This window comes from Fringilla coelebs (genome assembly GCF_963513975.1).
Source record: "Fringilla coelebs genome assembly, chromosome: 5".
Taxonomy (NCBI): Eukaryota; Metazoa; Chordata; class Aves; order Passeriformes; family Fringillidae; genus Fringilla; species Fringilla coelebs.
Window position 1 is genome coordinate 62,775,667 of NC_140033.1, and position 16,948 is coordinate 62,792,614.

The 16,948-nt window shown below is 39.6% G+C and overlaps 1 protein-coding gene across 1 annotated transcript in view; it reads left to right on the plus strand.

The window, feature by feature from the left end:
• Window positions 1–16,948, plus strand: part of TBXAS1 (thromboxane A synthase 1) — a gene marked incomplete at its 5' end in the record, with an annotated part of 237,949 nt that overhangs the window by 142,363 nt on the left and 78,638 nt on the right. The window contains 3 exons of the mRNA XM_084206237.1: window positions 2,837–2,925; window positions 5,397–5,545; window positions 7,525–7,655. Coding sequence (XP_084062363.1) covers window positions 2,837–2,925; window positions 5,397–5,545; window positions 7,525–7,655 — 369 coding nt within the window. The remainder of the gene's footprint in view (window positions 1–2,836; window positions 2,926–5,396; window positions 5,546–7,524; window positions 7,656–16,948) is intronic.

Here is a 16,948-nt window from a genome sequence, read left to right on the forward strand (position 1 = left end):
ATTCTTTCTCCTTCTCCCTCCCTTCTGTTTCATAACATTTGTGGGACAAGAGGCCCAACATGACTTCTGCTTGCTGTCTGTGAACAGTAAAGTCTCCAGTGTGTCTGCCTGCAGTGAATATGATCCAGCCTTCTAGTTTTTAGTCTGGATGCTAATAATAAGGGAAATAATAATACTGATGAATACTGAGGGCCACATCTAACTAGAGGAATGAGCCCCTGATGCCTTTGAATAGTGCAAAGATCCACATGCACTCTGCATATGTAGAATCAGAAGCTAATTGTTGTTATGTGCCAAATAGCGTATTGGCAGGATTTATACAGCAAAGCCCCTGGCATCATGAAAACCCTAACCCCAAATGCTCTTCTTTGGCAGAAAGAAAGAAATTTGGACTCTGGGCTACTCTTGCTATTAGATAACTGTCAGATCAAATATTTACAGGGACCATATTGTTTAGATTTTTCTTCATCCTGTTTCTCTCAGCCAATCTGAACGCAAAGCAGCTGGGGTTTATTTACCCACCAAGAACTGAATCTCAGGCAGGTTATGCAGGTTTTATGTTCTGACTAGCAGATCAGAATGTATGGGAAGTAACTGATACCCAAGGCAGTGTAGATCAACATGTCAAGTTTCTATGCTTGGTATAGTTCACCTCCCCTGACACTACTTTATTTTTCTTGACAATTGGACAAAGATTTTGAGGTGTTACGAGACTTAAGAACGTTTCAGTCTGTGGTCTTTGTAGTTTGCCATCTCGCACTAATTTATGACCCCCAGAGGAATAAAAAACCCAAACCCAACCTAGCATTCCAGAGTAGAAATCCCCTGTAGCTTTCATATACAAATAATTGTTTTATTGACATGAATCTGTTATTGTCATGCTAACAGTAAATCAAATCCATGTGCCCCCCTCCCTGTTTTCCTGGTTAGATTTACTAATAAAAATACCTCATGGCTAGGAACGAATTGCAACAGTATTTCTGAAGGCTGGTGGAATGTGCAAAGTGCAGAGGTGCAGTGGGATGCCCTGGCCAGACGTACGTGCCCCTGATGTCTCTGCCAGCTGTTGAAAAGTGATAGCAACCAGCTGGCTGGTTACAGATCTGGTGATGTGATGAAGAATAAGAGAGAAAATAAGGCAATAAAAGGAAAATCTGAAATGATCACCATCTGTTTCAGAAACATCATACCTGTTAAAAAACTGATTTTCATTTTGTTCTCCTTGGCTGGTTCAGTTCACTGGGGGAGGCAGGACCCCGAGATTATGAAGTATTTCACCTTGGTTCAATCTGTTGAACAGAGATGCATTAATTTGGCTGAAGCTTCTTTTGAGAAGAAGCTTGCTGCAGGGGACCTTCTTTGGAAAGCCAAAAGGTGAAGAAGGCTGCCACAAAACTGCAGTGTGCACCTTCCAGAAGCGTAACAGCTACTTTTACCAAACACTAACCTGGCACCAGAGCTGTCTTGTGAGACTGTGGCAAAGCCCAAATGGACCTGGCTCTGCAATGTAATTTCTCTCATATAGGCATGGGACCTCGAGAGCAGCTAGGCACATTCTTGAGTCAGACTTGTGCCTTTGGAAAACATATTGGATGCTCCCGCGTTGGCCTTTTGACTGCGTACAGTCTTGCCCATGTGTTGAGATGGCAGAGTGCCTGTGCACGAAGCGTTGTGCCAGTTTCACAGAGGTAGAAGTGCCAAGCAAAATGGACTTGGCTGGGCAGGCTGCATAGCTCTCAGAGCATGCTGAGATGCTGCAGTAAGTCTTTTTTGGTAACGAGAATGTCAGAGGAGTAGGATAAGTCTGTTCTCAGGTTTGTTGACGTCCGTATGCTGAAGGAGGTAGTTCAGGAAGGAAGGGCAAGTTTCTGTGTGTACATTGCTGATGCTTGACATAGTTGTTGAGGCAAGACTCTGGTATTAAGTTGTAGGCTGCTCATGGTAGTCTATATGGTAAAGAGCTGTAGGATATAGTTCCTTTTGGAACATGGCTGGATTGCTGCTGCCCCCTTCCTCTGTCCCCCCATTTGGTGTAATCAGGGAAGTGTCTGATTCCTCATATGTAGGAAGCTAAAAAGACAGAAAGTGAGACTTTAATAAGGCCTTGATGTTTGCCTGTGCTGTGGTTTCCATGAAGCCCTAAAGAAGAGACTATTGCACTGTTGGATGTAGCCAAGCTCTGGTTAAGTCTACCTGACCAGCATGTGTCAGTGACTGGAAAGAACCCTTAGATGAAAAAATCCACACAAATATCTGTTTAATGGCATCACCACTTCAGAAAAGCCTTTCCTTGTGTACCAATAGCAGTTTGCCCTTGGCAGCTCGTAGTGGTATCCAGGGTCAATTTCTAGTTACATGTTAAGTCCCTCAAACTGAGAGATGGCAGGATAGAAGTGATGCCACTGCCTTTACAGGACTTTGGAAAGTATTATTCCTCTGCTCTGGAGCATGTGTAACCTAAATGTGATGTAGTGCAAATAAAGATCATGATAAATCATTGTTTGGAATGATTAAACAGAGAGGGGGATTTTTTTTGCCTGATAGGTCTCTGTGTATGTAGCCACAGTGGGGCAAGAACCATTGGTCAGGTAGGTGACACAGCCACATTTAGGCCTAGAGCTGGAGAAGGGCATCCCTGTAATGTGTAGGTTTATTTTGAGCAGAAAGTGCCAACATTTCATCTTACCTATGCACAAGTGCCTAACAACGCCTGCAGAGGAACCTGAGAGCTCTATCCCATTTATCAGATAAAAATAATTTAAAATAATTATTTTTGTTTGATGTTTTTTTCTTAACATTTTCATGCTTTTTCACAATTCAATGTGTTCCTTTCCAGATGACACCATTGATAAACCAGACCTGTGACATCCTGCTGTGTAACTTGAAAGTCTATGCAGATTCTGGCAAAGCTTTTGATATCCAGAGGTATGTTCACCATGCCAAAAATTAGTAGGAGATTATTTAAAAAGAGGAAAAAAAGTCGATAGCAGCAGTTATTCTAAATTCTCACTTACTGTCAAAAAGATTTTTTTTTTCTTCTCTCACTTTAAAAAATGGAGATCATAGTTTAATGGAGGGTGTGTCTGATAAAAGCCTTTTCTTCCTGGGACACTCATTGCATACTTGAAAAGTAATTTTGGTAAAGCATCTAATGTATTTCTGGCAGTTATTTAATGAAGTTTTGACAGCTGGAAGGACAAAGGAAAACTGCATCAGTCCCTGTCCAGTCTGTTCTCTGCAGGCTGCCAATAATGTACAAACATAAAATTGGTCTAGCATCAAATATATCTAGTCCGTCACTCTTTTGCTTTTTTTTTTAATATGAGGTTTTTTTGAGCACTAAAACATTCTTATCACATTCTTCATAACCCCCTCTCATGGTATGCTAACTTTTGGGGAAGTGGCAGGATCAGTACTCCAGATGAAAATGCACCATTGATTTATCAAATGACATTTTAATATTTTCCATATTGTATTTTCTCTCATTTGTTATGCATTTAATATCCTATTATCTTTTCTGCTGCTCTTTCATCAAAGGTCTTCACTGGACTGTTCACAAGACTGTCTAGTCCCTTCTCTGAGTAGATGCATTTTCTCTAAGATCCTGGGTAGTAGTTCAAATGCATTCTTTCTAACAGGCACTATTTTTGCTTAATTTTGCTTACACTTCATTTGTTGGGTTGGTCAGTGCCCTCTGAAGTTCTGAATGATTTTCCCAAACTAAAGCAGCACAAATAATATTGTTTCATCAGAAGAAATGGATATTTAGCCACAATTTATTAATCTTTTTTTCAAGTACATGCACACATGCAAAAATATGTGTGTGCATATGAACAGAGATGTATCTAATAAGCAGCTGAAGAGATGCTATGAAACCTCAAGATACATTACACTGGCCTAGTGCTGTGATGAAAATTGACCTTTTCAGTCCTTCCAGTCTTTTCCATTTTTCCATTTGTCCTTTGTCTTTGAGTGGTCTTTTAGCTATTGATCCATTATAGGGTTTCACCTCTCAAGAGACACTTTGGAAAAGACCCTTTGAAAGTATAAATGAATGATGTTGACTGTCTCAGAACATGATATTTCCAGTTGTTTTACCATTCTACTATTTCAGCAGGTTTGATGTATTTATAAATGTGATTCTCATTCCACTGCAGTTTTACAGAATTGCCTTGGGAGCTGTTTTTTTGGATGAAAAGACCGATCTGTAACCTCCTACGACCTTAGTTGTCTTTAACTATTTTGTGTTATGCCAACAATTCAAAATTTAGTTTTTAAGGTTGTTTTATTTTTCAGTACCTTGGAGAGGTAGATGATTGAGTCCTTCTTAAATTATTTTTTTATAGCAATGCCCCCCTCCCCTTTTAACATTTTAACTTCTAATGATGCTTTTTATGTGTGTGTAAGAGTTGAAGACCAAAAGAAGTGAGTTTTGCATTATTGTATCTTTTAAATCTTCTCTGGTGTGATCAGAATGAGAGGTGACTAAGATTGTCATTTAGAAGTACTGATTCACATAATATATGCAGGATATAATGGGTCTGGCTCCTGTTCTTCCCTTCATACATGCTCACTCAGATTAAAACACCAGAGATTGATATTAGCCTTTCATAAGGAGCATGGAAGTACAGACATTGTTTACTTCACCACAGATCAGAAGAATCAAATTCCAAGCATACTTTGCATTCTCAGTCCACCCATCTCAAAACTTAATAGAGCTGCTAAAGCCTATTAGGAAAATAAAGATGGCAAAACAACTGGATTGAGGGTGAGATATGCAGGGAGCCATTTAGCAAGTTCTGATGTTTCTAGATCATGGTCCCCAGGTCATTTGGAGTTCTCAAAGCTCTCAAAACTGGCGTCTCGTCTGCAGAGATACAGATTTCACTTGGTGTCAGTTTCTCTTAGTTTTGTCCACAGAGTTACATTACAAAGGACGTATGAAGAAGAAGAAGAAGAAGGAATCCTTAAGGACCTTAATTTGACCTAAGAACCTCTTGTCTCTGGTAGTTTAAACTGGACTGGAAATAGGTGTGGTTTTTGCAGTTAAAAATGGGAAAGGAATGATCTCATTTTTTAGGATGCTTATGCATCTCTGATGTGTTACATTTGATTTCTAGGTTGTAACAAATTAAATTGTTTTTAATAAAATTTTAGTGGAATTACTGAGCTGTATGAATATATGTTCACTTTGTAGGTTTGGAAAAAGCGATCATTATCTAGCAGCACCATTTGTCAGAATGATGGAAACATCTCTTATTGGCAAAACTCAAATCTAAAAAAAGCAAAAGGAAACTCAGTGGCAAAAATTAATGCTGTGTGATGTTTGTAGGAGCAAGATATCAATGGATATGAGATTTGTAGATAATAATTTATCATTCTTCAATTAAATGCAGGTGTTACAACTGCTTTACCTTGGATGTCGTTGGTAGCGTAGCTTTTGGTACTGAGGTGGATTCTCAGAAGAATCCTGATGACCCCTTTGTTAAGAATTGCAGAACATTCTTTGAAATGTCTTTGTTTAAGCCTCTTCTCATTCTAATCCGTGAGTATAGTCTACATTTGTCTACTTTCTTGTGGTAATTTCATAAAAGTCATTCTCAAATTGCAAAACTGCTTCATGCTGAAGCCAGAGTAGGAAGTATCATATCTGACATTATTTCAGAGGGATTCAGAATGCAACCCACAGGCCACTTCTACCCTTGAGATCTCCACATATGCTCTACAGGTCTTGTCACCATTAATGAAACTTACTCCAGAAAGAGTCCAGGAACACAATGCTCCTGGTTCATCTGACAGGAAAGTTTCTGGGTCCTGCAGTTTCTACAGTGCTTGTTTTAATTCACTTCTCACTAAAACAGAGTAATTGCCCTTTGGGACCTAAGTGTAAAGTTTTTGTGCACTTGATTTGCTTAGTAGAGATTGAAATCCCACCCATTATGAACCCACTGAAGAAAAGAGGTGGAAGAGTGTAAACAGATTGTATAAGTACTCCCAATTCTTTTTTGAACACTGTCCACAGCCTGGTTGATGGCTCTGAAGGACAAAGATCTCAAGTGTCCTGAAGAGAATGCATTTATTTTGGATTAATGGATGGGCAATGCAAGAGTGGGATATAAAACCATGTAGTTCTAGGGCATGAAAGCTTAGGCTTCATGGTGGTGATGATCCTGATAATTCAAGGCCAATAAGAATCACAGCTGAGGAAGCCACAGCATAATCAAGGCTTTTGAGGTTTTATCATCTTGTTATCTAGACCTGCACACAGTAGTATCAGGTGGCAGAGTGGCAAAGTTTCCTGTAGCCATCTGATCCTGCTGTCATTACAGATTGCACCTGTACTCACAGCACATCAACTGTTTCCTTCTGAAGCTGTGTATCCAAATTGCCCTGGGGTTAACATTTAACCTGATTGCAAAGTGTGGTTTGTAACCAATTTCTTAAGGGACAGAAATGTGCCCCTATACATCAAAGAGCAGTGTGTCCTTCATTACAGAAATGTTTCTGTAATGTTTGGAGTTGGATTCCTTGGTTCATCTCTTTCTGCTCATTCTTTAATGTGGTGAGAATTTCCACAATGTAGTTGCCCTGTTGGCAGGACAGGTTTTTCCAGTGATTGATTTCTTAGTCTTAAGTTGTTCATAAGTTAATGAGGGGTTTATTAGAATATAAGACTTCACTCGGGTGTCTAGGTTGTGGCTCTAGAAGTATGAACTGGAGAACATCCTTTTGGTAATATCCCACTTAATGAGTCTATGGCCTGTTTAGAGAAGCAAAATAAATAGAATCACACAATAGTGTTGGAAGAGACCTTAAAAAGTCATCTAGTCCAATCCCCTGCAATAAGCAGGGATGTCTTCAACCAGGTCAGTTTGTTCAGAACCCTGTCCCTACTGACCTTGAAGGTTCCAGGTATGAGGCACCCACCACCTCCCTGGGCAACCTGTGCCCCTGTTTTACAAGCTTCATTGTAAAGAACTTCTTCCTTCTATCTAATCTGAACTGGCTCTCCTTTAGTTTAAACCCCATAGTCTTTGTCCTGTTGCAAGATGCCCTGCTAAAGAGCCCCATCCTTCATATAGGTCCCTAATGCTGGACAGCCGTAAGCCCGAATGAAAGCTCCCCAATTTCACGTGTGGGTGCCATAAGCTGCTGGGCCAGTTCAAGATCCCCCACTTTCCCATGTAATTGTCTGGGCAGGTAGGGGAATAATGCTCCCCTTTGTTGTGGTGGCTTTGTGACACCAAAAATCTGAACCAAAATCCTGAGGCATTGTGGAAACAAACTTGGAAGGCAGCTGTCTGGAAAGGGAGTCCTGGCCAGCCTGACATCTCCAAAAGGGGATCCTCTTTTTCTTCCACCCTGACAGGTTGCTAAAGGGAGAGGAAGAGAGGAGAAATCTGTTTTCATAAAAGGAACACATCCCACTTGATAAGTTTTATAATATTAAGGAAGAGTAAGGGGGTTTATAGTATATGACCTCACCGTCTGATTCAATGTTTTCTTCTTTAAAATCTCTTACAGTTTCTTTCCCATTCATAATGATCCCATTGCTGCGCATTTTTCCCAACAAGAAACAAAAGAAGCTTAATGACTTTTTTATCCAAACCATAAAAAATGAAATTGTCCACAGACACCAGCAAGATGCAGCTCAGGTAAGACAATTTCTGTCATAAATATAAGGATAAGCAAAAGTTTTCAGGAAAAACTGGAAGTGGCATAAGCCTCTGTTTGAAAAACAAACTCAATCTCTCTGAACATTCAAAGTATTTTAATGAAGATTTGATTAATTTTTAGCTTTATGTGCCATCAGGCAGAATTGTTAACACATTCCAGTATTGCTTCTCTTAGTATTTCTCTTCAAGTAAGGATGCAGAAAAGTTGCATCTGGGATGACTTCTCAGCCCAGTTTCTAGACCCAGAAGGAAGGATTCACCTGTGGAATTTTTTACCCATCCTAAAGTCATGGTCATATCTACACTACTTTTCCTCAAGGACCAGAGGGGAAAAAAACCCCACTGAGTGTTTCAACCCATTCTCTCCCTGAGAGCTGAAGCAGGTTTCACAGAGCCTTGTGCCAGTTCCTGCTGCTTTGGAACTTGGGAAGAATCTGAATCTCTGCTTAGAGCAGTCACTTGAGCTGAGATGGCTAAATAGAAAGGTAGCACATCCCACCTGAAGTGTGCAAACAAATGGCTGCCCATTGTTAGAAAATCATTTGTTACCTCTTTTTTTGGGCATAAGGCACTCTGAGGAGGTTTTTTGTGTTTGTTTTTAGTCACTCTTGTTTTATGAAGTGTGTGAAGGCACATACACTTTAATGAAAGTCTCTCTATTTTTGATATATGAAGCTTTTGGAATGTAGACCTGTGCTTTGGTTCTGTGATACAAAAGTTTGTTTTGGACAAAAGAAGAATAAGCATGAAAGGAAATTAAATCCCAAGATTTTCTTTAATCTAATTTTATTTTTCCTTTATTTTCCTTTTTTTCCATTAAGTTTAGTTTCATTTCATTCCTTGACTTGTCATTTCATTCCTTTCATGAAATGAAATCCCAAGATTTCATTTAATTTAATTTTGTTACATTTCATATAATTTCATTTTTCAATTTCAGTTTTTTAAATTTAATTTAATTTCATTCTTTGATTTGGCATGTCATTTCATTTCACGAAATGAAAGCTCATTTTGTGAAAGGAAAGGAAAAGAAATCTCAAGATTTCATCTAATTCTATTTTGGTATGTTTCCTTTAATTTCTTTAAATTTAACTTCATTTCATTTCAATTAATTCTATTGAATTTAATTTAATTTCATTCCTTGACTTTTCATTTCATTTTCATTCCTGACATGAAATCACAAGATTTCATTTAATTTCTTTGTTTCATTTAATGTATTTTCATTTTTATAGTTTGTTTATTTATAAAATTTCATTTTCCTTTATCCCATGATGTTTAATTTAATTTAATTTTCTTATTTGATTTTTCATTTTATTTCATGAAATGAATTTTCATTTGATGAAAGGATACGAAATCTTAAGATTTCATTTCTTTAGGTTTCCTTTAATTTCTTTTCATATTTTTTCACTTAATTTTTTTTGCATTCCACTTCATTTCCTTTTATTGCATGAAGTTTCATTTAATTTCTGTTCATGGAGGAATATGGATGTGTAGTGAGGAACAGAGACTATCAGTGAGAATTCCATTTTTGAGATAACTGAAATGAATTTTTGCATAACAATTGGCATGAAACACACAACATCCACATGTTAATATTGAGGTGTAAGAGGTGCTTTGTGCCTCTCTGAGCTGAAAAGTGATGCTGATGGAGTAACAGCACAGGTGAGAATGGATCCTCCCAACTTATTCTCACAGCTTCACCCCACAGCTGCCACTTTTCAGGATAAAATGGATTTTGGTTTACCCTACATTACTTCCAGGACACATTTAAAAAAACAAATCTATATTCAAATATATTGCTGCTCTTTGACTTTTTCTGCTGTGATTCTCACTTCTACGTATGTTGCAGTTTATCACTACATGCTGCTTGCTGATCCTTCAGCCCACCTTCATCAGTCTTTGCTTTTCTTTTCATCTGAAGGATGGTAAGCACCACTGACTGGCCACAAACAACTGGTGATTCATAAACAGGGTTTCTGGCCCAGGCTGAGTGCTGCAGGGATATCTTCTGGCAGTGATGATGGGTATAAACTGCTTGCAGGCTCCTCATTTCTACTGCATAGGTCCAGTGTAAACTCTCAATGGCCTGCAGATGTGGCTGTAGGTATGAACAGTTTTAAATCAAAGATTGATGCCAACAGGGTCTGCATGGAAAGTCTGTTCTGTGTATGAATTATGAAAGGATAAAAGGGACAATGAAACAACCTAATGTGGAATAAAAGTGGTTGCTGCAGAAACTGTTATTAATGGAATGCAGCATGTTCCTGTGGCTGTAGCACTGATGGGATTGATCATGGGCTAAACCTTTGGCTGTGCTAGAGCTGGTCACTCCCTTAAACAAGGGAGAAAAAGAAAAAAGCAGGATTGTAGTGACAAGATCAGGAGGCAGAAATCTGCATAATGCAGCCTCTTTGCAGACCACAGTGGTTGATGGGCCAGAGGCTTAAGGTTCTGTTGGAAGGGTTTTTGGGAGGTGCTGTGAGAGATAACACATGGCAGTAGCTGCCCAACACCAGGACAATGTGGGGGAAAGTGCAAGGTCTGTGTTTGCCTTAGCAGTGTATGCACAATTCCGTGGCTGCCTGCAGACCTGTCTGCTCCTGGACTTTTTGCTTAGTTTGCAGAATTGGCATATGGGAGCTATTTCAAGTGCTAGGAGTTAGACTATTAGGGACAGATTTCTTAATGCAAATTAAGTCTCCTTTGCAGTTCAGGATCGTTGTTGTTCAAAAGTGACTGGAAAGTTTGGAGCTTTCTTTTTTTTTTTCCCCCTTTTCACTGCCTATGTTCTATATCTGCTTATAGAATTTGGAATGTTTTAGGTTGGTGGCCCATGAGTCTTGTTCCAAATATGGGCAACTAATATTTTCCAGAGACATAAAAATGGTGTGTAAAACAGAACAAAATGCAGCGTTTTTCAATTTAATGCAGAAATTAAATCTATAGAGATGAGGTGTCCCAGATAGCCCTACATGTGGATGAGAATTATGTCCTCTGTCCTAGGTCTCAAATGATGAAATGTACCCACTGAAACCAGTTGGAGTTTTGGCACTGAATTTTAATAAGGCCAAGATATAACTAGCAGCCACTGGTTCTTTGTGCTAATAATGAGAGCTATAAGCCAAGTCTTATGGTCTCCCTGAGGTGCATTAGGCCAATGGGTATTCCTTAGTTTGCTACACTCCTAGATGTTACATTGTGTGCATCTTTTACTCCCCATTGATTTTATCACCATTAAAAATGCTTTGGGGTTCTTTTCCTGAGGGGAGGGGGTAGGGAGGATAAAAAAAGCCTTTGGAACAAACTGTAAAACAATAAAAAGCTCCACGACAGTGATTTAGCTGAAACTTGTCTTCCTCTCATCTACACCTAATATGAACAAAGAATAAAGAAAGGCCAGAAAACAACGTGACAAGCAAAGTCAGCCTGTTATCATCCCTGTTCTATCAGTAAATGAAACAATGCTTCTGAATGCCTAAAGATAATCCCTTGGGTAGATAGTAATTTTACAGCCAGGTTTAGATCTAATAATACGCTTGCAGTTTATATGAGATCTGTGATGTCACTTTCTCTCATCCCCTCAGTTAGTGGTGCAGATGTCATTTTAATTATATATTATCTTTCTGTGGTCACTCAATTCTAGTCCTGGATAACCCACTCATTTGGCTTATGTACAAAAACATTTATTGCCTGTACTTTAGAAATTTTAATACATTACATTTATTCATGGATTCACATTATTGTAAAAGGCTTTTCCCACTATTTACAGAAGAGCAAATTTACCCAGCTCAGAAGAAACAGCACAAATTTAATGCACCACTTAACACCTACTTTAAAGGATCCAGCAAGATTTAAATGTTCAAATACCTTACCCTGATTATCTGTCCAGGTTTAAATTTTTCCCTGAGGCAAAATATTTCCAAAGACAGGGCAGATAAACTATTTGTTTACTTCAATAAATAATACTTTGATAGATTTTAATTTAAGAATCTGATATGCAAATTGTTTTTGTGTTAGAGCTATTTTGATATCCCATTATAACTCAGTTCTTAACCTACTGGTTTATTTTAAATTATGATGTCTAAATGAAGGAGTCTTTCATAGTGCTCAAAACTGAGATCCCCTTCAACAGCTGTGGGTTGAAACTAAGCCCCCTGTCAGCAGATGAAAGTCCAGTGTTTCAATTGTAATCCATAGTAATAACAACAGCTGTACTGTAACAATTTAGGGCTATTGATTATTTTTGGAAAATCACAACAGACTTGTGGGAAAATCCACTGTTGAAAATGCGCATCCTTTAGCAAGGAGAATTGGAGAATTCATAGAGGCTTCAGCACCTTCTTCTGATATTTCCTGATTTTTCCAGTCATACTGTCTGCAGTGAATGTGTAATTCAAGGTCACATAATCTGTGCCAGGCCAGTAGTAATCTGATGATGTTTCTGATGGCCATCAGCTGCTTCTTGGTGTTCTCAAGACAATTTGGAATGAGAGGGTGAGAAAGCACAGGGAAGTATCACCAGAACTATTCACTGGCATCTCAGTTTGCTGTCCAGTCAGTCTGGCTGGAGACTTACAGAGTCTACTTGAGTGCTTTTAATGCAAATCAGAGCAGACAGAAGGAACAACAGGAGAGGAGTGTGAAGGCTGTGCTGCTGAGAGATATGCTTCCCTTTGAGCCCTGTGGTGTAAAGCCACTCAGAAACTGTACAATGGTCTCAGTCCTGGTGATGATTTGGCCTCCTTTTAACTGATGTGGCTCTGAGATGCTCTGTAGTCTGCTGTGCCATGTACAGATCAAAAGAGGTTGTCCTCTGGTTAACAATTGCAACCCCCTCCAATTTTCCCTGCTTTCCATCCTCATTCCTGGCCAATCTTTTCCCTGGCTGCTACAGTCAGTGGCTCTGCTTTTCCCAGGCTGCCCTTACACCTGGGCAGGCATGAGAGATTCCTAGTGAGTGGAAGTCCTTTAGTTTTTCAGCATCTGCCATGGGAGCCTAAAAAGGTCAGAAGGCTGCATTTTGAGTAACTCTGAAATAAAGGCATTTAAATACTTGCAAAGGGGGGTGGATTTCTCTTGCTCTACGGACTAGCAAAGGAAACGTGCTATAAAGAAGAGGTAACTTTTAGTATCTTTCTGGGAAATTATGGCTGGGTTAGAGTTTTAATCTCTGGTACACTGATTCCCAGGGATAAACATGCAATGATCTCCCCTAAGGGGAAGAGGGACATGTGTGTGTGTACCTGCATTCTGGAGGATAAGCGACAATCTGAAAACCTAATTACTGTGACACTCTGTTCTTTTCTCTTCCTTCCCCAGTAGTTCCCTGGAGTCTTTCCTTTTCATGAACTAATGAACTATTTTATTCAAGAGCTGCTTGAAATGAGTTGAGCAGAGGTAATCCTCCTGAAAAAGTCTGATCCTCTCCTTGTCAAGGGAAAACTATACAATTACAAAGAAAAGTTAGTTAAAAATTTGCTAAATACTATGTACATTCCAGGAGCTGTGTGTGTGTGTTTGAACTGAGTAAATGCAATACAGATGTTTAAAAGTAAATATTTTTCTACTAAAACAGCAGATGGAGGATTAGACACCTTCTGATAGTGTGCAGTATTCTTGCCTTTGTATAAAACCAAGGAAAATTTGTGTTAGGAAGAAGGTGGTGTCCATTTAAGGATGCACACTATATGGCAATATTAAATAATCTAATTTTATTGATTATTAAAGTCAGTAAAACAAAGGATCAGTCTGGTCCTTTTGTTTTTCTAAATCTGTTGGAGGGATGCTGTGATTCTGTTCTACTGGGCTGTTCTCAAAGTCTGATCATCCCATTATCCAGTGCCTTTGTCAGGTGAAAATGTGGGCTTCCCAGAGAGCTAAATGTGTGTTTTAAAGATATAGAGGAAACGTGAACTAAATATGGAGTTGAACACAGTTCTGCAGCCTCTATTTCGGCTGCTTTTAACAGAAGGGTATAATTGCTCTAGAATATGTTAAAAAAACTTTAGAAAATTAAATCTGGTGTCTGTGCTTGGGCAACATGCAGTGATTCTGAAGAAAAAAAATCTAGTACTGGATTAAAAGAAATTTTAGTTATTCACCTTATTTTAAAAGTCAAGCCATTTCCTTGTGGTTTGTCTTCCTTTCCACATTTGATTTTTTTTTATTATTTATTTTATTTTTCTTGAAGATGTAATGAATTTTATAACTTTCTCAAGTGGATATTTAAACATAACAAAGGCACAAAACCTTGAATGGAAATGAACTTGAAATCTCTATTACTTTTGGGCACCTGTTGAAATTTCTTGATCGCCCTGTTGATATCTTTCCAAGGAGGAGCTACAGGCTTACCAAGTGTGATCTTTGGGTTCCAGGCCTGGGCTGAAGTGTCTGGCTGAGGTTCTTTCATCATGAAATGCAGCTCTGCAGTCTCTCTACTCCAAAGAGATTAAGGACAGAACAAGTAACAAGAGTAGTGTCTTTCTTGCCTCCCTGAGGTGTGCAGGAAGAGTTTTGCATTACTGCTGCATCTGTTCTAGCTCTACAGCCCAGAACACCTGTGAGCCCAGGGCTTTATGGGCACTATGGCCACAAGAAGTTAGCAAATGCCTGCTTGGTTTCCTGCTGCCAGCAAGCACAAGCAGCTCTGCTCGCTGTTGCTGACCCTTTGCTCTAAGGCAGTGTTTTACTGTCTCCTCAGCTGTGGCTCAGAGTGCTCCATGGACTCTAGACAAGGAATAGGCAGATGGTATCATGTATATATTATCTGCCCCACTCCAGCAAACTCTGCAGCAGCCCTAACAACATAATCTTGGCTTCTGTGATTCTTTCTCTGATGCCTCCACCTCTCTCCATTCCCTTTTGGTCTTTCTCAGGCACTGCAGTTTATCTCCATTTCTTCTTCAGGAGGTGACAGGAGTGATGTCCCTATCCCATAATTCACACATGCCAGACACCTCTGAACGCTCTGGGGTTCAAAGTGCCATCTCCATAACTTCTTGGAGCACTGCTCACACAGAATTGCAGAATCATTTATATAATAAAAGACCTTTAAGTTCGTTAAGTCCAGTCCATTAACCCAGGATTGTCAAGTCCACCACTAAACCATGTCCACCAAGTGCCACATCTACATGACTCTTACATACCTCCAGGGTTAGTAGTTGAACCCCTTCCCTGGGCAACATATTCTAGCAACTGACCATCCTTTTGGCAAAGAGATTTTTCCTTATATCCAATCAAAAACCTTCTTTGGCACAATTTGAGGCCATTTCCTCTTGTTGTATTACTTGGGGAAAAAAAAGACCAATCCCCACCTAAGTCTAACCTCCTTTCAGATCATTGTAGAAAGTGATAAGGCTCCCTCTGAGCCTCCTTTTCTCCAGGCTACATAAACCCAGCTCCCTTAGCTGCTCCTCATCAGACTGGTGCTCCTGACCCTTCTCCAGTTTCACTGCCCTTTTCTGGACATGCTCCAGCACCTCAATGTCTTTCCTGTAGTGAGGGGCCCAAAAGGGACTACAGCACTCGAGGTGCAGCCTCAGCAGTGCCAAGTACAGGCCATGACCATGCTTCAGTTTGCAAGAACATTCACTTGTGCTAATGGACAGAAAGTAAATTGAAGCACCAGGGTGTGCATGGTTCTTAATCTGGTTAAGTCTTTGCATATCCACAGTTGCCGAGAATGATCTTGCAGATAGCACCAAGAAAATGTGAGTATCTAGGCAGGAAAAGCCAACTTCACTTTCTAAGAGATGTGTGGTAGGGCTATTCCAGAGGACCTTCAAAAAAATGGTAAGTTTGGCCCTTTCTGGGCAGAACAGGGGAGGTTCAGATGCTCCCTGTAGCACCCTTAGTCCACAGGAAGTCACTAAACCAACAGGATGCCTTCAGAGGTAAAAGCAGGAAGGACTGAAGTGCTTCTGTCAATAAGTTTTGTGTGTATTTTCCTCTTGTTTTCACCAGCTGTTGTGGGAAATGAAGATAGACTTTTGATTTTGCCGATCTATAGCATATGAGAAATATCTTTTATTTGGGAAGGGTGGGATCTTTAGCCCTGAAAAAAAGCTTTCATCTAGAGTGAAAATAAATAAACTCACATGTTCAGTCATTGGTAATGTCAAGGTTTTTAATGACTTTTAAGAGTTGTGTTTTCATGGTAAAATCAATCTCTTAAAATACTGTTTATTGAAAATCCAGGTCAAAAGATAGCTTAAGGACTCTTAATGTTTGCAGTAAAATTTCTCTGAAAAACTGGAAGAGGAAAGAATTGAAAGGCAAACCTGCTTTTTCAAAGAAGCCAGCCCCACCACTGAAGGAGAGATAAAAAGTCCTTTTTTTTTTTCTTCTTTTTCTTCTGGGTGCTGGTTGTTGTGGTGATATGCTATTTTTCCTCTTCTTTTTTCCTCTTCTTTATATTGAAGGGCATGGAATGGTCACAGCTCTATTTTATGTGTCCAGTAAAATAAGGTGAGCAAGAGCTCATTGTGCTGTGAAGGTGGCGTCCAGAGAAAAGTGGCCTTTGTCACTGAGTTTTGTGGTGGTGTGATGAGCACAAGCAAAAAAACAGGATAAGAAAGGAAAAGAAATTAGGAGGTTGCTCCTTATATTGGCCTGGGTCTCTGCCTTGTAGACCTGGCTCACCTCATCATACATTTTTTGCTTTACCCTCCTTTATGATCACGAAGGGACCCCGTGCTTGCTATCCAGAGTGAGGTTCAAGCATTGCAAATCCTGTTTATGCCTGTGGTAATTCCCTGTGGGCAATAACGTCAGTGCTGGCCACTTGTCCCAGCCTGATCCTGTGCTAGTAATGAGTATTCGCAGCATGCATTTCAGTGTCTGATTAAATCTTTCTGAAAGGCCATCTGTTTGAGGAGGATGTGGCATTGGCTTTAATACTTTTTATACCTAGTACTCAGTGCTGCTCTTTCATGACCTTAGACATAAAGTTTGTCCCCTTGGTTAGTTAGCAACTTTCCTGATATTCTTATCAGAGAAAATAATTGAACCAGGGCTGTTGCAACCTGGTGGGTCACTGTATATATTTGGGGAAATGTTCCTGGATGCTGAAGCCACAGAAATTTCACATAACCAATGAGACTTTGCTGTGTTCAGGGCTCAGAAAAAGGTCTCTGTTTTCTGGGAAGGGAGTAAAGCACATGCAGCTGCCTTTCTTTTATAGCACTCAGAGTAGAATCTGATGTGGTTATATATCTGTTGGTACATGCCAAATCAGTAAGTAATCTGGCCTTTCTGCTGCATGTTTTCATCTGTGC